The sequence below is a fragment of the Cebus imitator genome, unplaced genomic scaffold (genome assembly GCF_001604975.1).
Source record: "Cebus imitator isolate Cc_AM_T3 unplaced genomic scaffold, Cebus_imitator-1.0 Scaffold59, whole genome shotgun sequence".
In the NCBI taxonomy this organism is placed as follows: Eukaryota; Metazoa; Chordata; class Mammalia; order Primates; family Cebidae; genus Cebus; species Cebus imitator.
In genome coordinates, this window is record NW_016107374.1 from 6427197 (window position 1) to 6452144 (window position 24948).

The 24948-nt window shown below is 45.5% G+C and overlaps 1 protein-coding gene across 3 annotated transcripts in view; it reads right to left on the bottom strand.

The window, feature by feature from the left end:
• The window catches only part of KSR2 (kinase suppressor of ras 2), a 523481-nt gene that overhangs the window by 41402 nt on the left and 457131 nt on the right, over positions 1-24948 (bottom strand). For all 3 annotated transcript variants that reach the window (XM_037738919.1, XM_017529548.2, XM_017529549.2), the window contains exon 14: positions 23305-23672. In XM_037738919.1, the coding sequence (XP_037594847.1) occupies positions 23305-23672 (368 nt within the window). The remainder of the gene's footprint in view (positions 1-23304; positions 23673-24948) is intronic.

Sequence of the window (24948 nt, forward strand, 5' to 3'; positions counted from 1 at the left end):
TCTTGTTTCTGAGTGCAAGTGTATGTCTGCCTCTGTGTAAATATATGCACACATGAACACATGTAAAGACGTGAATGCACGTGCATGACTGTAGGCACATGTGTGCGTACATATGAATGTGCATTCACGTGTGTAGGGGGCTTTAAATTTATGTGTATATCTATGTCTGTCTATGTATCTACATGTTTTTTGTGACCTGACTTGGGGACAGCAATATAGGTACCATCATGTCAACTGCAGAACTGGCCCTTCTCATCCCTTAGAAAGTACTCTTGAGTCTGCATTTTCCCTGAACTTTGAAATGCTCCAATAAGAAAATCAATTCTTTGTCTAAAATTGGAACTTCAGATTGCCTAGGGGTGGAGGAAGTTGGGAGGGGGTAGTGGGGAGTGAATTGTAGTGGGAACAGAACTGATTCTATTTTTCAAGGAGAGAAAATGTTCTAAAATTAGATTTTAGTGATAGTGGCACAATGTCATAAATATACTAAAAACCACTGACTGTGTGTACACTTTGAGTAAACTTTAGGGTATATACATTATATATCAATAAAGTTGTTTAAAAAAAAAAACAAAACAAATGGAAGTTTATAGAAATTCCAACTCCCTTCTTTCTGTTGCTTTTGCTGAGGAGTCCTGGGTTGGGCAATGAGTAAAAATAAAACACTCTGATTTCACAGCTTTGTCAACCAGGGAAGGAACTTCTTCCAGTTTCAACAACCCATGCCTCTGAGGGCCTGACAGCAAAGAACATTTATGTTCTCTGCCCTCGAAGCTTTGTATATAGAACTTGTAGACAGATTCAAGTTCTTCGTAGATAGAACCTGAAGGAGATTTAAGGAGGCCTGCAGTGGGCACTGAGAGGAAAACAAACAACCATTTCATTACCCCAAGAGGAATGGAGAAAAATCGAAGCCAGGGGAGAGTGCTGGCAACAATCATTTCTTTTAGAAGGAGGAACAGAAATGAGAGTGGAGAGGGGAGAGAACTTATTAGGGGAGACGGTAGCACCTAGAGGTTAGGAGCTTAGAATTTGAAGTCAGACAGAGACAGGTTTCAGACCCAGTCTTGACATTCTTTACCTGTGAGCTTTTGGGAAAGTTGCTTAAAATAAATGCTGGTAGACAGACCAGAAACTATGTCATAGGTCTGGAAGGGTTAAATTAGAACATTCATGTGGAAGAGACAACACCAGTGTTCATCAGATCTTGTTCCACATTGCTCTTGGGCTCACGGGACACTGCACTTTCCAGTCTCTTTGCAGTTATGTTGCATATGTGACTGGCCCTGGCCAATGAAAAGTAGAATGTGTTTTTACTGGCCTGGTTGGGGTATTTTAAAGTGCATTGCTCAATCCCCACTTTCTCTTCTTGTGCCACCCATGACCAAGGAGGCTCCAGGATGATATGCAGAGCCATTAAATCAGAACAGCCTGAATCCCTGAGTGACTGCATGGAAGAGAGCTGCCCTGGAGGATTGCCCAACCTATAGCCAACTTTACATGAGTGAGAAATAAATGTTCACAGAGATTTTAGGGTTGTTTGTCATTGCAGCATAAGCCTATCCCATCCTAACTAAAAGGACATGCAAACAGCTTGGAACATTAAAAGCACTCAATAAATATTGACAACTATGGTTAATTGGTGGACCCCAAAATACAAAGTGAGTGAGGCTGTGAGAAGAGAATAGAGAGAGAAAGGGACAATAGCAAAATCAACAAAAATAGGATACTGTAGCTAGGGCCAAAATTCCACAATAAACATCACTAGGGAAGCCAAATTCTGGGATGGGGTAGTTGCATTTTCCTTTGTGTTAAAGAAACATAGTTCTTTTCCAAATCCCCACAAAAATATACCTCTATTTGTAAATAACTGGGCAGCACAATGATTTTAAAGACCAACAGGCAAATGGGAATCTGTGCTTGGTGAGATTCAATTTCATGTTTTTGTTAATAGCCTTCTCCTACTTCTCACAGATAGAAAGCAAGCCACTCGAGGGATATGACCTCACCTCTCAATCATTTAAAAACAGAAAATAAATGTCCAGAGATTAAAAACATGGGTTCTGTGCCCCAAAAGGTTGTCATGTGACAATGTTGCATCTTCATGGGAAAGATGAAAACTCCATGTAATCCTATTACGAATATTTCCATTAGCCACCAAGCCTCACCTTGGTAATCTGTTTCAATTGAAAGTCCTGTCATTCCCCAAAACCCAATTTAGAAGGTGCAGGGACAAAATACAAGTTTGTGCCAGTTTCTCAAAGACGGGCAAAAATCATCACTTGAGTTCATTTGGGATTCTTTTTTCCTTTAATCTCTTAACTCCAGGGCACCAAAAGAATTCTTCCCCAATGTTCACCTAGGTAATCTTGCCCTCTCAGGCCTCCTTAAATTCCATAGGCACTCTAGCGTCTATCTATGAAGTTTTGAGGGTGAAGATATGGGGATCTTAACAAGCAAATGCCCAGCTACCTGCATATCCAAGATTCCTGTGCTTTTGGATGCTCTGGGAAGATTGGTAGGAAGGGGTGCCCAGGATTGGTGCCATGGCATATACAAAAAGAGTGAGGGTCAGCCAGACTGTTCAAATAGCCCAGCACCAGAATCTTTAAAAAATATTTTTAAAAATTTCAATAGCTTTTGGGGTGCAAGTGGTTTGGGGTTGCATGGATGAATTACATAGTGACCAACTCTGAGATTTTAGTGTACCTGTTATCTGAATAGTTTATGTTGTACCCAAGATGTAGTTTTTTATCCCACACTCCCTCTCTCCCTTCTGAGTCTCCAAAGTCCATTATATCACTCTGCATAACTTTGTGTATTCATAGCTTAGCTCCCACTTGAAAGTGAGAGCATATGGTGTTTGGCTTTTCATTCTTGAGTTACTTCACTTAGAATAATGGCCTCCAGCTCCATCTAAGTTGTTACAAAATACATTATTTAGTTCATTTTTGTGGATGAGTAGTAGTCCGTGGTGTATACATATCACATTTTCTTTATTCACTCATTTGTCAATGGACACTTAGGTTGGTTCCGTGTCTTTGCAATTGTGAACTGGCCAGCACCAGAATCCTGACCTCGTGTCAGTCCTTATATGGTCCCCTCACCAATGTGGAAGCTATCACATTATACTGACCACACTGAAGGAGGGTGGGAATAGCTGGCCCCATTGTCCATCAAGGAAATGGGTTTAACGCAAACCCTGGAGCCAGCACGGGGTGGATGTTGCCCTTTCTCCAAGACCAAAACTCAAATGTTTTGCTTTTGTGCCCTCGTATTTTTCATCAGATCCATCCCAGACTCTTGCTCAAACAGAATTGTGTTTCTATTGCTTATACCCATGAAACCCTGGGCAAGTAATAACATTTCCTGGAGTCTGATCTTTAAAACAGTGACAATCAAACTCTCCTCTCAGGTTGCAGGCATCCAACAGCGTAAAGTATGTATAATATGTGCAGCGTACTGCAAGTCACCTGACAAGGCTCAACTATCCACTCTTCTTATTATGATTACTCATCCAGGAGGGTCAAGATACATAGGCTTTGGTGTCACTCACTGCACACCCCCTAGTTGGCACCATTTGCTCCAACTCAACTGAGCTATTTGAAATTTTCCAAATGTGACCTCTTTCTGCCACATTCTTGCCTCTGTCTATGCTGTTCCGTACACCAAGCACACCCTTCCCCATTTCTTCCAAAATGTCTTATTCTACAAGAAACAGCCCATTTCACCACTCATCAGTCCCTTTCTCTGAGTTCTCTCCATGCTCTTTGCACACCTCTGTTTCAACACTTTCTTCCTTGCATAATGATTCCTGAATTGTTGGTCTCTCTTCCCCATGGCTGAGAGGCTACCGAGGACGGGCATGTCTTATAAAGCACTGCAGCTCCAATACCTACTACTTCCTGGCTATGTTGGATGAATGGCTGCACAAGCAAACAAATGGATACGCAAATTATTAACCAAGTCATTTCTGAACATTTTGATCAGGGGACATATCTTGCTCCTCTATGACTAAGAAAGAATCTTCAAAGTCAATACACATGTCACCAGTATTGGGCCCAACAAAACATCTTCTCTATCAAAATTAGGAGCTAAATGTCAAGGCTCTCAGATGCAATTTCATAAATTATTTCAACCAGGCAGCTTAGAAGAATTAGACTATGGATTTTATTGGTTCTCTATATTATATGTTCACATTCTTTTTGGCAGCCTGAAAATGACATTTCTCTCCCCGGCTGATATCACCTCTTTCTCTACTTAGCAAACATTGATATATTGTTTTTCCTGAGTTTTTAATTTCAGGTTGCAATTTCCATCCCTGTTTAGTGCATGCATGTGATGATCTGCTTGCTTCAGAGGTTGAGAAATACAATCCTCTGGTGTCAGAGGAGTTTGGGGCCATCCACAACCCTGACTGTTGCCTCCCAGCATAGCTGCCAAGACCACACACCTTTTCAGAGAATAAGGGTAGTAGACAGGCAGTGACAGAAATGGGGCTACACCAAAGTCTATAGGATTCCAGAGTGCTATGCAGTTCTGACTTTCAGATACCAGGAAAGAGAAATCTGGTTTGGCATGGCTCATTCTGGGAATAGTTCAGTGGTTCCCAGTTCTGGTTCCATAATAGAATAGCCTGGAGAGATATATTTTTAAAAATCCACCCCAGACGAACTGAATCAGGATCCTTTGGGGTGCAGGGTGGAGCTCAGAGGCATCACTTAGAATTCGAAAGCTCCCGGGTAATTCTAATGTTCAGTCAAGGTTGAGAACCACTGGAAAAGCTGAAAACACTTATTTTGACTCAATAAAGGAAAAAAAACTCTCTCATTTTCATTAAAATACATCCGAAAAACTATTTGCCCCTCACAGCTGCTTTGCATTTTTCTGTTTACAAAACACTTTCACCACTTTCATCTACCGCCTGAGCTCTGTGGAATGGGCATCAGGAAGCTGAGGATCACAGAACCCAAGTGACTTCCCCAGGGCCATTCAGCACCAGGATGCCAAACCAGGTCTTCTAACCTCAAATCCAAGAGGCTTTCCTGAAATGAAAGGACAGAGATCTTTAAGTCACTTAAGGAAGGCCATGGCCATTCACCTCCCATAAGGGAATGAGTTTAAGGGTCCTGGTTTTGAGGCTTGACCCCAAAGGACATTCATTCTTTCTTGGGTTGACCAAAGGCTTTTACTAGACTACTAAAATGGCAACATAGAGCCACATGTCAAATTCAGACTGGATGGGGCAGAAAGAGACCAAGATGTACTCCTTAAAGACCATTTTGAGAAAAAGCGAAGGCTTCTGGAGTTGCAAAACGGGAGCCGTGAAGGCTGGCTGGTGTCCCTCTGTCACCAGCAGCCCCATCTGCCTTTAGACAACGAATGTGCTGAGGCTCTTATTCTGGTTGGTTTTCTTGAGTGGGTTAAACCTACCCCCCTGAGATCTTGTTTGAACTACTGATTTGCTTAGCAAACACTTTCTCTATAAATAATGAGTAAGTAAACTCCAGCCTGCTGCTGATTGCTGATAAATTATTATGAGTTTGGAGTTAATGGGGTATAAAATTAATGGGGTATAAACAGTGAACAGCCCCCACCCTCACTCCTGTTGGAAATCAGGCTGAATTACCTCAGGGCCTGCTAAATTGGCACCTTCTCTCCCTGCCCCCACAGCCCAAACCTATCCTCTTCCCCTCCATTTATTATCACCAGGCTGAGATAAAAAGCCACCCTTCCCAGGGTCTTGACCTCCACGCTCATCAGCCTTGAGTTCCACAAAAGTTAAATCCAAAGGGAAGGAAACCTGCAGGAAAATACAATTCTGATTATTTTAGTCCTGCTGCCCGGTTTTTCCTTTGAGAGGAGTCTGTTTTATGTTTATATCTGAGAATGTGATCCATAGATGTGCAGCTCACTAAAATTCCCATCTATTGATGCTCCCCTAGACTTATTTGTTGTTGGCTCTTAATAGACGATACCAGAATGATGCTGACCACAGACTTTCCATGCTACTGGGCATCATGCCTGGCCTCAGTGAGTTGGCTTTAATTATGACATGTTGCCTGCTTCCATCACATTCCAGAAGAAAAGCCCCACTCACAAACTTCTAGCACGTTAGAGAGTGAGATTTCAAAAACTATTTGCTGAATGGCTAAGCGGCTAAAGTAATAATAGGCGAGTGGATGGGTGTGCGAATGGATAGGTAGGGTGGGAGAGTGGAAAGATGGATGGATGGATGAATGGATGGATGGATGGATGGATGGATGGATAGATGGATGGGTAGATGGATGGATGGATAGATGGTGATTAGACAGATGAGTGTGTGGGTAGGTAGATTGACAGGTTGGATGGGTAGATGGATAGGTGGATGTTGAATGGCTAGATTTAATGGTGGATAGATGGATGAGTGGGTAGTGGGTAGACAGGATGAATGGCTAAATGGATAGGTGGATGTTGAACAGATGGATGGATGAGAGAGTGGGAGCATGGGTGGATAAATGGGTGGATGGGTAGATTAATGGTGGGCAGATGGATGGGTGGCTGGATGGGTGGGCGGTAGGTAGGTGAACTGACAGGAGGAATGGGTAGATGGACAGGTGAATGTTAAACAGATGGGTGGATGTGAAGGTGGGTAGATGGACAGATGGGTGGATGGATGTTGAATGAATACATGGTTGGTGGGTGGGTAGGTGGATGGGATTGATGAGTGAATGGATGGTAGGTGGGATTATATTGAATAAACAGATAGTTCGGAGGGTGACTGGATGGGCAGGGGGATGGGTAAGGGATCTAGGGGAGATAAGATGGTTCAACTGAAAAGAGGATTGATGGAGGAGTGGTCATTCACTCCTGAGGGTTCCGCTTAGGTCTAACAGGTCCAGACAAGGAGGTACATGGGCCAGCAAAAGATGAAGCAGATAATATTATAATCATTTCACAAACAAGAAAACAAAGCTAGAAAGTTGAAAGTCTTGCCTAGACTCACGGTGGGGAAGAAGAACCTGAACTTTTGGCTCCCCTTCCTTCTATGCCCTTCCCTCTTTGTATTCAGCACCTGATGGAAGGCCCAACCCTCCCAATGCCGTGCAAACAGCTCCATTCAGGAGCCAGATGGTGAGATAAGGCCTAGGGATGGGACAGTATCAAGGCTGGAAGAGGGACAGAAAGAAAGAGAGCAGGGACGTGGGAGAGCACACACATCCTGCAGAAGGAAGGGCTGCAAGGCCTGCTGAGCCTAGAAACTTCAGCTTATTGACAAGATAGAATATTAATCCACTGAGCTTCAGTGCTGTGTCTCCAGCTCTGAGAGCCTGTCAAAGGCAGCCCTTGTTGCTCAGAGAGAGATCAGACCCAGGGGACCCAGACTCACTGACAGTCTTCAATGGTCTACAAACACTTCCAAACAAGTCTGCCGAGAATCCTTGATCTGCGCCTCCAAGTCCCGAAGGGCTGTGCTAATAACCGCTGTGGAGGGACTGCCCTCAGCTGGGGAAATTCTGAGGATGCTTGTGACCCCCTTCCTTGCCTTTGAAGATACCTGATCTGTTCCCTTCTCAAGGTTTCTCTCAGTCTTTTAAACACTTAGAAGAAATGGAATTTTCTTTTGAAGAGGACTTGGAAACAAATCTTTTGATTTAAAGCAAGAGTGACTTCTCAGCCACATACTCTCTATTGTCATCAAAGGGAGAAGATGACAAGAGGGCTCGGGTGAGGGGCATCTGCTTCTCATCACTCAGTCTCAGAGCAAGGACAGACACTTCCCTGGAGACCACTGAAGGGCTTGAGTGCCAAGAAATGGGGACTGACTGTGGGTCCCCTCAGTTGTAGTTCTACCTTTAAATTTGGGTCACTGACACCTGTCAGCTCAAGAAGAAAGTTCTCTTCAGCAATACAGTACTTATGTGTACTTGCTTTGATGACAGCAGGCATGAGCCCAAATCCTGGCTCCATCGTTACCAAAAGCACCAAGCCCACCTGACAGGTGGGAAAAGTCAAAGTGCTTAGAACAGTTCTGGACACAAAGTCAATGCTTCATATACTATTATTATGAGTATATGATTTAAAAGATTATTCCACATTTTTGTAGTCTTAGTCACTTTACGAAGAATTTTCAGTTTTGCCTAAACACCTACAGAAATGCACACTGTTATCTCAGTATTATAGATGAGAACACTAAGGCTCAGAGAGATGAAGTGATTTTGCCCAAGGTCACAACATTGGGCCAGCAAGTGACAAGGCTAGAACATTCCTCCAGGACATCTAACTCCATACCCAATATTCTTTCTACTACAGCAAGGGACAAGAGTGTTGTATTTAGGTCACCTCCACTGAGTACCCGTGGTACAGGGCTAGCGGTAACAATATCTACAACAGGCCTGGAGCAGTGGCTCATGCCTGTAATCCCAGCACTTTGGGAGGTCAAGGCGGACAGGTTGCTTTGAGCTCAGGTGTTTGAGAATAGCTTGGGCAACATGGAGAAACCCTGCCTCTACCAAAAATATAAAAATTAGCCTGACGTGATGGCACGTGCCTGTGGTCCCAACTACTTAGGAGGCTGAGACTGGAGAATTGTTTGAACCCGGGAGGTAGAGGTTGCAGTGAACTGAGATCACACCACTGCATTCCAGCCTGGGCAACAGTGAGACCCTGTCTAAAAAATAAATAAATAAATAAATAAAATCTGCAACTACAGCAGCAGATCTCAACACTAATCTGGCACTTGATGTGTGTCTGGCACTATTTTCAGAGCCTATGTCTATTAATTCATTTAATCTTCACATTTATTCCACCAGGTAGGGACTATTAGGCTATTATTACCTTCATTGAATAGATGCAGAAACTGAGGCTCAGACAGGCTAAGTGATTACCAACACAAAAGAAAAACTTGAGTTAGCAAATCTGCACTAAAGATCAATTACTCAAGACCCAGGACAACTAGCAAACCAATCATTCCCCTACAGGCTCTTTCAGTGACCATTCATTCGGCTTCTGTTTCCTGAGACCACAAGGCCAGGCACGGGTGGACACACAGATGCTCAGCTCGGATGTGCAAGAACATTTCTTTCCAGTTCAAAATTTCTATATGGGAGAAAATTCTTACAAATTTTACTTTGTACCCATGAGTAAGAGAAGTGGCCGGACTATGGCAGTGACCTATGAAATTCATCTTTGGAAGGCATGGAGAATAGCCAAAAAGAATAAACAAACAAAGGCTTTATGATTCTTTAAGATGACACAGTACAGCCTGGCAGGGGTAGGACTGAAGCTCTGAAATCAGAGATCAAGGTTATGCCCTGGCTTACCCTAACACCAGCTATATTTCTTTGGACAAGCCACCTTACCTCTCTAATCCCCAGCTTTCTCATCTGTAAAATAGGGATAATGATTTTAAAAAGCACTATCTACAAAGTCCTTAGCACAGTACCTAGTATGCAGTAGTTGCTCAACGAATCTGTTCCCCTTAATAAATATCCATAGTGCCATTTCACAAGGAAGCCCTCTTTCACATTAAAAATGATTCGCCTGGCTGGGCACTGTGGCTCATGCCTGTGATCCCATCACTTCGGGAGACCGAGGTGGGTGGATCACAAGGTCAGGAGTTCGAGAGCAGCCTGGCCAATATGGTGAAACCCCATCTCTACTAAAAATACAAAATTTAGCCCAGCGTGGTGGTGCATGCCTGTAGTCCCAGCTACTTGGGAGGCTGAGGCAGAAGAGTCACTTGAACCCAGGAGGCACAGGTTGCAGTGAGCCAAGATCATGCCACTGCACGCCAGCCTGGGCGACAGAGTGAGACTTTGTCTCAGAAAAAAATAATAATTTGCCCAAGTGACCAACTTCCTTTCCTTATTTTTAAAGGATAATGGTGGCAAACATCAATAATCAGTTTGGAAAACAATACTGCTTAGTACCCAGAGAGGACATGTCTCCTGGCAGTCAATGTATTTCCTGCCTCAGTGACCCCACACTGCCATTCCAGTGAATTTTAGCTCTTTGCTGCTGGGAACCGTTGCTGGGAAAGGATATTCCAGTTCTGTCTCTGATCCCTCTGATGACTGAAATAGTCCTACTAACCTGGTTCAGAGGGTGAAAAGCTCCACTCCCGACTGAACGCTAGCCCTACCCTGGAAATGTACATGGTAGGCACTTTGAATTACAGGTTGAGTTGTCAAATGTCACTGGGCAGTGAATAAAGGAAGTCTGCATGCAGTGGTAAAACCACAGCCTAACAGAATATTAAGGCTGCAAGGATTCTGAGGGATACTTTTCTAGTTGCATCCCATCTGTCCATTCAACACCAGCCTCTAAGCTGCTGACCACTCCCCTTGCTGCACACTGAGTGTCCCAAGCTTCCATGACAATACCTTCTCCCAGTTTTCCTCAATTCTCTGGTTCTTATCAGTCTTCCTTACAGGAATACTCTGTCCTCTTTTCTTCTCAGCTTTTTCTCATGCCCCGCCCCCTCCCCCCTCCCCAGGCTGCTAGTTCTCAAAGTGGAATTCCCAGACCTGTAGCATCCGTATCACCTGGGATGACTATTAAACATTGTTAAAAATGCACATTCCCAGGCCCCTCCCAGATCTACTGAATGAGAAACTCTGGGGGTAGGACCCAGCAATCTGTGTTTTCAAAAGCCCTCCAGGAGGGCTTTTGCACATTTCAGTGTGAAATCCATGCCTTCTAATGCCTTCTAATACCCATGCTTTCTCATACTACCCAGCATGGATGCCCCGAGGCTAACAAATCCAGTCTAGAACTCAACTCTGAACAGCGAGATATCTAAACGTCTATTTAACTTCACCTCTTAATAGACTTAGACTCAGAGGCACCTCACATTCAGCATCCTCAACCAAAGTCTCTTGATTTTGCTCCCTGAGCCTGCCATCAGTAGCCTGGCCCCAACCTGCCATCATGTCCCACCTTTCCCTCCTTTCTTCCAGTGACACCAGAAGGTCAAACATTTACAGAGCCTTGCTGCTAGGCAGAAGGGATTTCTGGGCATTGGACATCTAGACAATGAAAAAAGAAAACACTAATTACAGTTTCTCTTGGAGGAAAACCTCTCCTAAAATTTCTGTAGTTTACTGCACCCCTCCCCCACCCCCCCCCAAAATAAAACCAGTGAGTACCTACTTTGTGCAGGTGCTGCATTTGAATCTGGGGATACTGAGTCATTCTATCTATCTCTGTCCTCCCTCCATCTCGCTTCCCTCTTCTGCCAAAACAAATTCTTATTTCACAAAGATATATGTTCTCAATGCATATATTAATACATCTATTGATTTTCCTCTTGCCAGTCATTATCAAGATTTATTCATCCTTCCAGCTCCCCATTGATTGAGGAAAGCAGCAGTTCCAGTGGTCAATCAATCCTGATATACTTGACAAAGAGTCAATATCTGTTTATTATTTGATTTATGGGCTTAATTATCTTAAACATGATCAGGCAGGGGACAAGGCCAAAGTTGAGCAGTGACCAAGCAACTGGAGCCAGGTTGGGAAGGCATCAAACCAAAGCCTGGGGCCCAGCAAGTTTCTGAACAGTGCAGACACGCTGATTTTGCCCTTCCCACTCCCGGCCCACCCTCACCACCCCAGCACCTGCCGCAAGGAAAGGGAGGGAAAGGGACAAGTGGCAGGGTTTCAATTTGTGCCTGCTGCCAACTCAACAAGTCACAAGCTGGGCAGGTTTGGTGGTTTGGACAGTGAGTCTGATTTGGAGGTAGGTCAGCTGTTGTCCCCAGGGAATGGGACCCAGCAGTGGGGAGTCCCTAAGGTGTCCGTGGGGCATAAGAAAGTAGGATGGACTCGGGCAGGGCCAGGAAGGGAAAGAGGACCAGAGGATGGATGGATACGAGCTTTGCTATGAATCAGACAGTCTCTTCCTAGCTTTTGACCTTGGGCAAAATTGTCATTAAAAGCTGATTCCCTGCAATCTGACCTACCTGCTTGCAATACTGGTTTTTTTTTGTCTTTTGAATCCCTTTCATGATCTCTTGAAGCAGATACCATTCAATTTCCCCGTTTACTGACAAGAAAATGGGTTGCATGGTACCTACTTCAGAGAGTTGTTAATTACAATGTTGTCTCCCAGTGCAAAGCTGTCCCCATGCTCCCAAATCTTTGTTTAACCACTGCATGCCGGCAATACTGAGGAAATCATCCCTCTGCTTTCTGGAACACATGTTAAGGGCCTGATGTTGCCCACACTTGCCTTCAAAACACGCGAATGCAGCTGGCTATTTTTAACATTGGTAAATAGTGAAAGCTGTTGAAAATGCCTTCATTTCCAAAGGCCTGTCAACTCCCTGTTGCTTTCCCCTAAGGGAGGTATGCCAAGAATCTCTTAGAACCTAGGGCATTAAAACCTGCATTTGTTCCTGCTAATGTCTGATTAGAAGCAACACTAACTGTCCACCCTATTTTTGGAGGAGGGGAATACATCAACAACCCTACTGCAAGTTCTCTTAAGAAGAGGGAATGCCCCAAGTAGTCTTTCTAAAATGCAAACCAGACTGTGCCCCTCCTCTGGTTTAATCCCTGGGTGCCTCCCCCAGGGCCTTTAGAAGAAAGGTTCAAGTTCCTTAGCCTGACTTGAAAGGTCCTTTAAGATCTCTCTGGTTTCTCTCTTGTTTGTTTGTTCGTTAGTTTTTTAAGACAGGGTTTCACTTTGTTGCCCAAGCTGGAAGCAATGGTACAATCATGGCTCACTCACTGCAGCCTCAGCCTCCCGGGCTTATGCAATCCTTCTGTCTCAGCCTCCCAAGTAGCTGAGCCTACAGGAACACACCATCATGTCCAGCTGGTTTTCATATGTTTTGTAGAGATGGGGTCTTCCTAGGTTGCCCAGGCTGGTCTTGAACTCCTGGGCTCAAGAGATCTTCCCACCTTGGCCTCCCAAAGTGCTGTGATTACAGGTGTGAGCCACCGTGCATGGCCAGATCTCTCTAGTTTCATATCTCTTGCTACTCCCCATATATATCCTCTACTCCAGCTCTTGCCCCTCCCCCTGGTCTTGCTACCTCTCCTCTAAGCCTTTGCATATGCCGTTCCCTCTATTAGGAATGTCACTCCCTTCTTGTCCACCTGCCTTATTACTTGGTTGGATAAGGGACAGGTTCTGGGTCCCTATGTACCCCTGAGATCTTATTGCAGAGATCACAACACCGTTGGAGAATCATCTAGCTAATTTCCTTGTCTGTGAGCTCCATGAGGGGCACACATCAAGCCTTCTGCTCTCTATTCCCAGCATCAGGTACGGGACCCTACACACAGTAAGTAAGTGGAGCAAATATACTCCTTTATTGCACTGTTATAACTTACATCACATACTTAGCATCTCTTTCCTTTCATCACTGTTACTTCTCCCACACCCTATAGTCATCTCTCTAGTGTGTTCTATATTTTCCTTATGTCTCACTCATTTCTCAGTGATTCTAAGTAAATAGCACCATTCATTGTCTCCTGCTATATTGCCTAGAGGATCAGGCTGTGCTAATGCATGTGAACGTATTTTTGTAAACGTATTTACCCACTCAACAAGTCTGTATGGAGGACCTAGTATTTTGGGGGCTGGAGATACGGAGGTGAGTCAAAGAGCTGAAATCTTTGCTCTCCTGGGGCTTATGTTCTAAGGTGGCAGAGGCGATATAGGGAAAAAAGTAAGTGAGCAAACGTAGAAGAACAAAAGAATGATTATCTTATGAAGAGAAGTACCTTAATGAGAATAAAATGTGGGCCAGATGCAGTGGCTCATACCTGTAATCCCAGCACTTTGGGAGGCTGAGGTGGGCAGATCACTTGAGGTCAGAAGTTCGAGACCAGCCTGGCCAACATGGTGAAACCTCATCTCTACGAAAAATACAAAAATTAGCTGGGCAGGTGGCATGTGCCTATAATCCCAGCTACTTGGGAGGCTGAGGCAAGAGAATCACTTGAACCCAGGAGGTGCAGATTGCAGTGAATTGAGATTGTGCCACTGCACTCCAGCCTGGGTGACAGAGACCCTGTCTCAAAAATAAAATAAAACAAAATGCGGCAATGTAAAGAGGAGACAGAGATTGGGGGAGCTGCACAGTGAGAACAATTTTGGGTTGGCTTCTGGACTTCATGCTCCTCTGGTTGCCTCTACCATCCAGCCACTTCTTCTCAGGTCCCCTTGCAGAACTTCCCATGTCAACTGGGCCACAATCCAGCAGGCACTCCGGGCTTCAGGTGCTCCAGGCTTCAGGTGCTCTGGGCTTTGTCCTCAGGCAACCCTCCTCTCTTCCTCAGATGACCTCAGCTTCAGCAGAAGTCCATGACTTCCATCACCACGTCTATGCAGATGACTCATACACAGTTATTTCTAGACCCAACCTTTCATCCAAGCTTGAGACCAGGATATCTAGCTCCCTACTCAAGATCTCCCTCTGGATGGCTCAAAGCTTAGAGAGGTTCAGCAACTTGGCCAGGGTACCAGGAGCAGAGCTGTAGTAAGCTACAGTCACTGACTCCTATCATTTCATATTATAATAAACACAAGACACCTGCTGTTTATACTGTCAAAGATGTTTTGGCACCTGAGAGAAAATATATGACTTCTACCATTTGCTGCTACCATTATTAATACTGTTGTTATCATATCATTATTATTGCAGCATCATTTTGCAGGAGTTAAAAGTTATTGAGCACTTGAGTTACAGGAGGCACTATGCTATAGTCTTTTCATATACATCTCTAATTCTTATCACCATCTTGCAAAAGAGATAAATGTTATCCCCATCCTATACGGATCCCAATCCTATATGGAGAAACTAAGACAAGCAGGAGTGAAGAAATCTGCAATAGATCCAAATGCCAAAGGGGAGTGTTCCATACATGTATTGTTTAGTGAAAATAACAAGTCATGAAACAGAGCTGCTGGATGAGTCTACTGTTCATGGCAGAAGATCTATCCATAACGATGAGTGTGTGTCCCAGAGCTCCTGGCTGTTCATAAATCCCACCATTTTCTCTTGGGAATACAGTTAGCTGTTTTGCAGCCTTCTTTGCAATTAGGTATGGACAACAGACTCAGCACTCACCAATGGTACATGAGTGGAGTGAGGGGAACCATTTGTAGGCAGCTCACAGACCACCCCTCCCCCACAGGATGTTCCATGACCTTTGTTTTTCCTCAGCTAGAGGCAGAGGACTGTGCAGCTTAGAAGAAGGCAAATCCAAAAGACAGACAGGGTTTGGATCCCCCCCATACATGGAGAAAATCCACCTACCATCCAAAAACTTGCATCTTGGACTACTACATGAACAAGAAATAAACTACATCATGTTAAATTACTTCATGTTTTAAGGCTTATTTGTTACAGCCGCTACCGTTACCCTGGCCGATACAAAGTGTGAATTTACGCATATTCTGGGACATATGCCTGGATGGATATACACTAAGATGTTAATGTCATTCTCTCTGGCTGGAGGCGTTATGGGTGAATTTCATTTTCTTCTTTCTGCTGATCTGCATTTGCAATCGCAAACAAGTCATTCACTTGTGTAATAAGATACACAATTTTTTAAAGTGACAACAGATGTCACACGTGCTAATTCAGGATCTTTGAGATTCGAGGAAAGGGGTGGCCAGTGGTGAGGTCTTCACCCATGCAAATCCTCTGCTGCGCATAGGATGGGTGACACAGATGCATGCGATGTACATGAGATGATGCTGATACTAATGGTAATGACACTGTACATTTATAGTGCTTCCTTTACAAAAGTCCCAGGGTGCTTTACATTTCAGCACAATTAAAGGCAGCCACAGACAAAAAACCTTTTCAGCTGTGCTTTATAAAGGGAAAGCGATTCAGCTTTTTGAACATAAAAGGAAGCCGATTCCACTCGATGATGGGGATGGAATCTTCATGTGCTCAGGCCCCCCAACTCCTGTATGTTATATTTAGGACAATCAAACTGGCCCGAGAGGAGACAAAAATCAGACAGACCGCAAGTACGGGAGTTACAGAAAAAGCAAGCTGAAATCTCACCCAGGCACTGAGTTACCACCTTAACAGAAGGCAGGGTTCTCCATGCGTCTGTCTGTCAAATATAGCAGCTTGCTGCTGTTCTACTTGAAAGCGTGGAAAACAGGAACTGATTTGGAGTTGGAAATAAATAATCTATTAGGTAGTTCCTGATATTTACTGGATTGAAAATGCTGTGCAAATGAGGCCCCATGGGATTTTTCATGACTACCTTGTCCCTAGGAGATGGGCAAGTGCTGGATATTTCATGCATGTGGGCAACAGTTAACCTCACATGACTGAGAAGATGCCTCTCAGACTCTGGGAACCCAGCAAGGGGACTGGTGACATGCGCCAAATGAGAAATTTTTTTTTTTTTTTTTGAGATGGAGTTTCGCTCTTGTTACCCAGGCTGGAGTGCAATGGCGCGATCTCGGCTCACCGCAACCTCCGCCTCCTGGGTTCAGGCAATTCTCCTGCCTCAGCCTCCTGAGTAGCTGGGACTACAGACATGCGCCACCATGCCCAGCTAATTTTTTGTATTTTTAGTAGAGACGGGGTTTCACCATGTTGACCAGGATGGTCTCGATCTCTTGACCTCGTGATCCACCCGCCTCCGCCTCCCAAAGTGCTGGGATTACAGGCTTGAGCCACCGCGCCCGGCCATGAGAAATTTTTTAAATCATCCTGTGGGGGAGGGTGGGTCTGGGGAATTCTAGTTCTTCCTACCTCTTTTTTCCTGAGGCACACAGTGTGAGCCCCTCAACTGCAAGATGCTTTGGTAATGCCCCTAATACCTCGCCCTATTCTACCCCAAGCCCTGGGAAAGGATCCTGATGAAATTCACTGGTATTGTTCCTGCAAGCCCTACACAGGTGGAAACGCCAAGCTGACAGTCAGGATACTCCAGAGCCCTTTCTCTTGGCTTGTGCCCTGTGGTGCTGGGTTTCCTTGAAGCCATCACTATTCTAACCCATTTTGACACATTGAATCAACCAGCTGAGTGCAAGAGGAGGTAGAATCTTGGCCATCAGGAAACCCCCAGAGTAGTGTGGGCAACTCCCGTTTAAAGCCTTACACGGGCTTTCCATAGCCTTAGGATAAATGCTACATTGCTTTCTATGGCATTCAAAGCCCTGCCATCACCCGGCCTCTGCAGCCCCTTTCTATAGCTCCTCAGATGTGCTAATCTCATGCCTACCCCAGGGCCTTTGCACTGGTAGTACCTCTACCTGAACTGCTCTTTCTCTGACACTTGGCATGGCCATCTCCTCTTCGTCATTAGATCCTAGCTCAAATGTCACTTCTCCTATGAAGCCCCCTCTGAGGCTCTCTTCAAAGTAGCCCTCCCGTCACTCTGACCCACCGATCGCCCTGTCTGTGGCCTTCACAACACCTATAATAATGCTTTAATGATCTTATGCATTTGTTTAACTTGTTATTATCTGTCTCTTCTGGAATGCAAAAAGTCCACAGTACAAACTGTAGACTGTTCTGAGTGCCTATCACGTGGTCTGGCACTGTGCCAGGGTCCGATGTCTGTGGAAGGCACGTTAGTGGAATGTGCTAGTGCTGAAGCTAACAGATGGCTCTCAGGCCCCTGTAGGTGCTGATATTGGATCATTCTAGGCCCTCACCCATTTTGGACTCAGCTGCTTACCTCTCAGTAGCGCCTCAGAGAAGAGGTTTCCAAGGTGTGCCAGAAGCTCTTGGCAGTCGTAAAGGCAGTTTGCTCCAGGTGGGAAGAAGGACCTACTTTCTTTAAAGCAGCAGGTCTCACAATTGAGCATAAATGAACCACACTCCCCTTTAGGGCTTCCTAAAACCCAGCTTGCTGGACACACCCGCAGAGGTTCGGATTCAGTAGGGGAGGGTGGGAGAGAGAATTTGCATTTCTAACAAGTTCCCAGGTAAGGCTGGTTAGGGAACCACAGGATAAGAAGCACAGATTTAAATAATTTTGGAGTTTTAGAAAATTATCTGGGGAGTGGGGAAGGGGGTGAGGTGGGGCTTCTGTGAGGGACTGTATGTTCTGTTAGTATTGCACAGCAGTTTTGTGAGTTGCTAATATTTATGGAATGAGTGTTTTTCAGGGAAAGATAGAGTGTGTGCATTTCTTTGTGGGGATGTGGGAAAGAGAACAGGAGAGAAAGAAGAGAAGAACTGGTGTGTAATTTAGGAATATATGGAAGAGGAGTGTGTGTGTGGGTGTGTGTGTACGCGCGCACACGGGTGTGCTGGTGCCACAGGAATTTACAGATTACCGGAGAAGCACATAAACACCAGAAAATCAAAGCAACAAAAATGAAACTCAGTTCTAATAAGCCAGTGGTTCTTAAACTGAGGCATGAACAAAATCCCCTGGCACTTACTAAAAAATACAGAGGTTCATGCTAATTGAAGTAGGATGGGGCGTCAGCCCTGAATGGTCATCAATTTCTCCAGCTGATTCTGATATGACCAAAAATGCAGAATCTCTGTGCTATGGAACTGCTCACAGGTGAAGTCCATTCCCCTTAATCTAGCTAAGGCAGCCACTGGCAAAGAAGAAACCTACTAGACTAGTATTGTATTCAGATATACATTTGCTTATTCCCAGTTCTGCCAGTTATTTTTTCTATGACTTGGGCAAGGGCTCCCTCTGATTTTCTGACCTCAGTTTTCCCACCTGTAAAATAGGCACTGGGATATACTGGAGAACCTCACCACACCCGGCCTGAAGCAAAGCACTTGCTGAAGGCTGGTGGAAACGGCAGCTTTTTTGGTTTATTTTTGAGGGCTCTGCCTTGGTTCTACCCCACAACCAGGGAAGTGATTTCAGCAAAGAGGCCCAGCCATCCCACCTGGCATGCATGGCTTGCCTTCTGCTGGATCAGAGCCTCACCCCCTGTCAAAACAGCAACCGTAATAGAGTGATCTCCGTAACACAGTTTGCCAGTCTGACTGAGGGCAGCACAATAGAGTGAAAGGAAGGACGCTGGGTGTCCACCAAGATCATCAGCTCTTTGATTACAATGAGAAGTTAGGGCAGATAAGCGGATCATTTCCTAGAACTGTTCTGCCTTTGCACTGGGCAAGATATCTCCCTTTGTGCGCCCACCCTTCATTTTTGAGGCTTCCTCATTCTTGTCCTCCAACACCACCATGCCGCACCCCTGCCCACAACCCTCCAATGGCTGCTCACTGCCCTTGACATAAAATCAGGACTCCTCACAGGGATTCTACAAGAGAGGGTTTCAAACCTGGCTGTGTGATAGAGTCCCCTGCATGCTGGGCAATGTCTCAGGGGGCATTTCTGGTTGTCACAACTTGGTGCCTGGTGCTACTGGAATCTAGTGGGTAGAGGCCAGGGATACTGCCGAACGTCCTACAGGGCATGGGACAGCCCTCACCACAAAGGCTTTTCTGACCCCAAAGATCAATAGTGCTGAAGATGAGAGACTCTGCTCTGGGGCAGGGCCAGGCACTGTTAACTATATTAAAAGCTCCCCTTCCTCCACCAAGCTTGAGAAACCCTGCCTTCTCCAAGTCTTGCTCCTGACAGCTTCTCTACCCTCACTTTCTCCCCTTTGCCCTTGCCTGCCACCATCACAGTCTTTTTTCCAGAATCTGCATTTTTACAACTTTCCTCTCCTATGACTGGTGCAGGAAGGTCCAGGTACACCATCTTTGAGACGCGCTGCTCAAGACCTGTTCCCAGCTGCTTCTCAAACACAGCTCATTATCAGACAAGCAAAGAATACTGTCAGAGTTGGAAGGACACCGCAACAAACATCTGCTTCCACCTGCTCATTTTACAGAAGGAGAAACTGAGGCTTATGAAACCCCAGGTAGCAAGGTAGAAGGGTGAGAGACAGTTTCACTCAACTCTATTGGCCTTCAAATTTCACTTGGAGTTTTTAACATGAGTGATTGTGCAGACGGTTGACAGCTTTGCAATAATCCCATAATGACTCAATCGTGAAACAATCTAGCAATCCTGCTGCTATTAGCATTTGTGGCTACAGCAATTGGGTAACTAGTTGGTTATTACGCATTCCCTAAGAGCCACACATATTGCATTGCAAGGAAGCTAATCTTAGAAATACTTGTTAACTTCGATGATAATTACTAAGTAATTGGCTAGAACGCGCCATTGTGAATTGATCCAGAATATACCAGGTAATTATCTGGTCTTATGTTCCCTGTAAAACAAATCTAGGGTCCAAAAATGGTTCCAGTTGGTTGGCTATCATCCAACCATCAACCTCTGCCAGCCAATCGTGCAAATGCAAGTGATTAATCAAATTACTCAAATATTTAGTTTCAAACTGAACGTGCAGATAAGAAACCTGGAGAGCCAACAAGTGGACAGTGCTGAATGACAGAGAGGGATGCACAGGGTCCCTCCCTAAGATAAATATATAACAACACAATAATATGGAATCAATGCCACTTCTTTGGGGCTCATCTGGCATCCTCACACAAAATACCAAAACACTTCAGAGACCAATTACACGTCCCAAAGCTGCAGAGTCTTTATCATGGTGCCAGGAAAAGGCTGGGCTATTTGTGAAATCTGTAGGCAGTTATGGTGCTTGGGGAGGGGGCTCAGAATTTTGTACACAATAGAAGAGGGCCACAAATGCAGCTGGCTTGCAGGATGAGCAACACATTTTCATAATGACCACTCGTTTTTCAAGGATGGCTGCTGAGTTTGTCTGTTTCCAACTTGCTAGCCTTTGAGAAGGGGGTGAGGGAGGCATGGGTGTTAGGCTCCATAGATAATGCTGAAGAGGGAGGCAGGCGGGTGGTGAGGAGCTGACCAGAGAAAAAGATGGGGTAAGAGCTTAAGATGGGAGCAATGGGGAGAAGGCCAGGGGTGGGGAGAAGACCACCTTCCAACCAGACTTGTGTATCCCAAGTAATAGGCTATTGACTGCTGCTAAAAGACGATGATATATACTGGGTAAGAAAGGGAAGGAAAGGGAGCTAAGGGTCTCTCTGTAGTAGATTGCAAAACGAGTCACAGATTGTCCCTACACTGCATCCTTGTCCTTGCAGCGGGACATTGCAGATCTTCCCATTCAGAGGTAGAGGCTCTGTCTCCATGCCTTGAATCTAGTGGAGCATAGGAGTTGCTTTGGCCAACAGATATAGGTCTTGACCTCTCATTGCACTTGGAAACCTAAGGCTGCCAGGAGAATGAGCCTGAGCTAGGCTGTTGGGGATATCCCCTCACAGTCTGCCAACCAGCAGACACATGAATGAGGGAGGGCATCTAACACTGACTATCCCCTTGTTGACCCAGAGCTGACCACAGTCATCTACAAGAGCCCAGCTACTGAGTCTGGCTCAGCCCAGAACTGTCCACAGGATAGAGAGAAACCACTAAGTTTTGGAGTAGTTTGTTACTCAGCGAAAGCTTATACTCAGAACAGCTCAGCCCCTGAAGATTACCTGGGCTGATTTCTTCAAAGCCACTTCTGTCTGGTGCAGAGTTGAGAACCACCATCTTTCCCCTGATTTAAGAAGAGTTGGAGGCCCATTCCTAGATGGCCAATCTTTCACCAGCACTTATCATTCAAAGCGTGAGTCGCTCCAGTCAACCCATCGTCTGCATAATCTATGGATCCAGAATATAATGCACCTTCTACCAATCACCAAGTTCTTATAAGTGGATTCAAGGAAGTTTTGTCTCACACGGGAAGAGATCAAAGACACACCAGCTCTTCTCTGAGCCCACAGCATCTGCTTTGGGCCTGCCAAGATGCAAGACTTGTGCATTTGGGGTGTCACTGCATAAGCTAAGTAGAGGAAGGAGAGACCTCCTAACTGGCCCTTGGCATCACAGGTCATATTAAGAATGCCACTGCAGAGGCCAGTCCTAATGTTACAAGAGAGCCAGTGCCAGAGTTTAAAAACACACCAAAGGATTGTTTCCCAGCTGTTTCATCGAAACCAAAGCTATTTTTCCCCAAGCCCCAAGTCACTGGGAGAAGCCAGAGAGCAAATCCAAGAAAGTCCAAGAAACATTCTCAAAATGTTAGTTCTCTATTAACTATCCCTTCTGTGTATCCATAAACCACAGATCCTGGATATTTCAAACCACAATGGTAAAGACTGCAAATGTGCTCTGCAACTTTCATGAAAACCAGAATAATAGTTATCAGAATCTTGGCTCACGCTTGTAATCCCAGCACTCTGGGAGGCCAAGGCAGGTGGATCACCTGAGGTCAGGAGTGTGAGACCAGCCTGACCAACATGGTGAAACCCTGTCTCTACCAAAAATACAAAAATTAGCCAGGTATGGTGCACATCCCTGTAATCTCAGCTACTCAGAAGGCTGAGGCAGGAGAATCACCTGAACCCGGGAGGCGGAGGTTGCAATGAGCCGGGTTCGTGCCCTCGCACATCAGCCTGGGGAACAAGAGTGAAACTCCATCGCAAAAAGAAAAAAAATCTTAATCAGGGGACTGCAGACTACGGCCCATGGGCCAAATACAGCCCACTCCCAGGGTTTATAAATAAAGTTTTATTGGGCCACAGCCCTGCAATTTCATTTGCAGAATGTCTATGGCCGCTTTCAGACTCCAGTGGCCAAGTGCAGTAGCTGCTACAGAAACTGTATGACCCACAAAGCTGAAAATATTTACTATTGGGCCCTTTACAGAAAAAGTTGGCTGACTCCTGATTTAGTGAAATCTACTCATTTCACACATGAAGACAATGACTCTTTGAGAAGTTGTTATGCAAACACTTGGAATAGAGGGGGAACTAGGCCCAATGTTTCTGATTCCTCATTTAGTACTTTTTGGTTTTGCTAAAGAGTTTTAGCATTAAAAGTATTTTCTGAGGTTAGGCGTGGTGGCTTATGGGCCTGTAATCCCATCACTCTGGGAGGCCAAGGCAGGAGGATTGCTTGAGGCTAGGAGTTTGAGACCATCCTGGGCAACATAGCGAGACCCTGCCTCTACCAAAAAATTAAAAAATTAGCCAGGTGTGATGGCACACACCTGTAGTGCCAGCTACTTGGGAGGCTGAAGGGAAAGGATCTCTTGAGCCCAGGAGTTCAAGGCTGCAGAGAGAGCTATGATCACACCACTGCGTGCAAGCCTGGGCAACAGAGTGAGACCCTGTCTCTAAAAAAAAAAAATAAATTAACTAAGTATTTTCTGGAATCTGAAATCTTAAACCATGTGAGTGAACTGTGCCTGCTGGAACTGGAGGTGGTCTATTAACCAGAGTGGTCAAGTAAGCAGAAAACCATTTATCAACCAGGCCAGAAGCAGAGCTTTGGCAATCCCTGGGTGGGAGCCCAGGTGGAACTGACCTGGTGATGATGGCCAGGTGAGGTGGGCTCATGCAGGCGCCCATGAAAAGCACCACGTTCTCGTGCCGTGTCTGCCTGTAGGCCATCACCTCCCGCTTGAAGGCCTTGAGCTGGTCCTCGTTGTCCCTCTCAATGTCAATCAGCCGGATGGCCACCTCACCATGCCAGCGGCCATGGTACACTTGCCCAAAGCGGCCCTTTCCAATGAGCTCGCCGATCTCCAGCTGCTCAAAGGGGATGTCCCACTCCTGAAGGAAGATGCTGGTCTGGCTGGCCTTGCGTGGGAAGCTCCGGGCCGAGAGGAGGGACAGGTTCATCTCCTCGAAGTCATCCTCTGACTCCTCGGCCTCATCGTGGGCCTCTTCATTCTGTGGCCGAAGTGGAAGAGAGGTCAGAATTGTGCTTGCCACTGCCTCAGCCTCCCTCGTGGTCCTGCGGGGTCCCGTGTGCATGCATAGATCTTGACACATCTCTACATGGATTTGGAGCTGGTGCAGACATACATCCCTCTATTTCCCCAGGTAGCTCTGGTCTAGAATCATACTACAGTGAAGGTGCTAAAAGGGAGATCATGATCATCTAACTTTCTTGTGCTAAGTGGGGAAATACTGAGGCACAGAGAGAAGTGTTAGGGGATAATCATCCATTTTAATTTGCTGGGATCTTCCTGGTTTTAGCACCGAAAGTCCCTTATGTTGCCCTGGGAAGGATTCACTCCAGATCATATAGCCAGGCAGAGGAGGAACTAAGATCCAGGTCTCTGGACTTGAATATCTCATGCCCTTCCTATTCTTCCAAGGTCTTTTGGTTTGTTTGTTTATGTGCATGTGATAAAGTCGACAGGCTAGACCCGCTAAAACATTGGGTACGTCGTGCATCTGCATGTAACATGTAACAACCGTCAACATGGAGTATCTTTTGCTTCCCCCAGGGAATTTGGAATTAATGATTCAAAAATTGGGAGAGGTCAGAGCTACACGCTAGGTGTCTGAGGCTCCTACAGCAGCTGGGAGCAGGTAGGAGACATGAGAGTGAGAGGTCAACAGAATGGGCTTAACAATCAGACCAAGTGAGCTGAAATCCGGCCTCTGTGTGACCTTGAGCAAGTTGCTTGACTTCTCTGAGGCTGCCTTTCCTGATTGTAAAGTGGGGGTAATAAAATCTGCCCCAGGGGCGGTGTGAGGTTTTAAATGAGGTGAAGACCTCTACTAAACACCCACTGGGAGGCCCAAGAAACTGCAGATTCCTGAGCCCCGTCCAGTTCTATTGGATCAAAATATCAGCAAGCCAGGACCAGGAATCTGCATTTTTACCATGCGCACCCACATGACTCAGGCATACTTAGGCGTGGCTACCACTAGAGTTCAGTGCTCAAGGTGCAGGCACCCTACCATATCAGCATGATATCTGGGGGTGCTTGGGGGTGAATTGCCTCTTGGATTCTCCTGCAGAATTGTGGGAGCAGCAGACACCTGGGCCAGTGGGGATTCCCAGAGACCCTAGGACCTGATGAAACAGCCTGAGAAGGCGGCCTCTTGACTGGGTACATGTCTTCCTGACCCAAAATACCTGAGCAAGCTGCCCTCAATGGCACGCTCAGGAGAAACAATATAGGAGACATTGGTTTCTCTTAGGATCATTTTC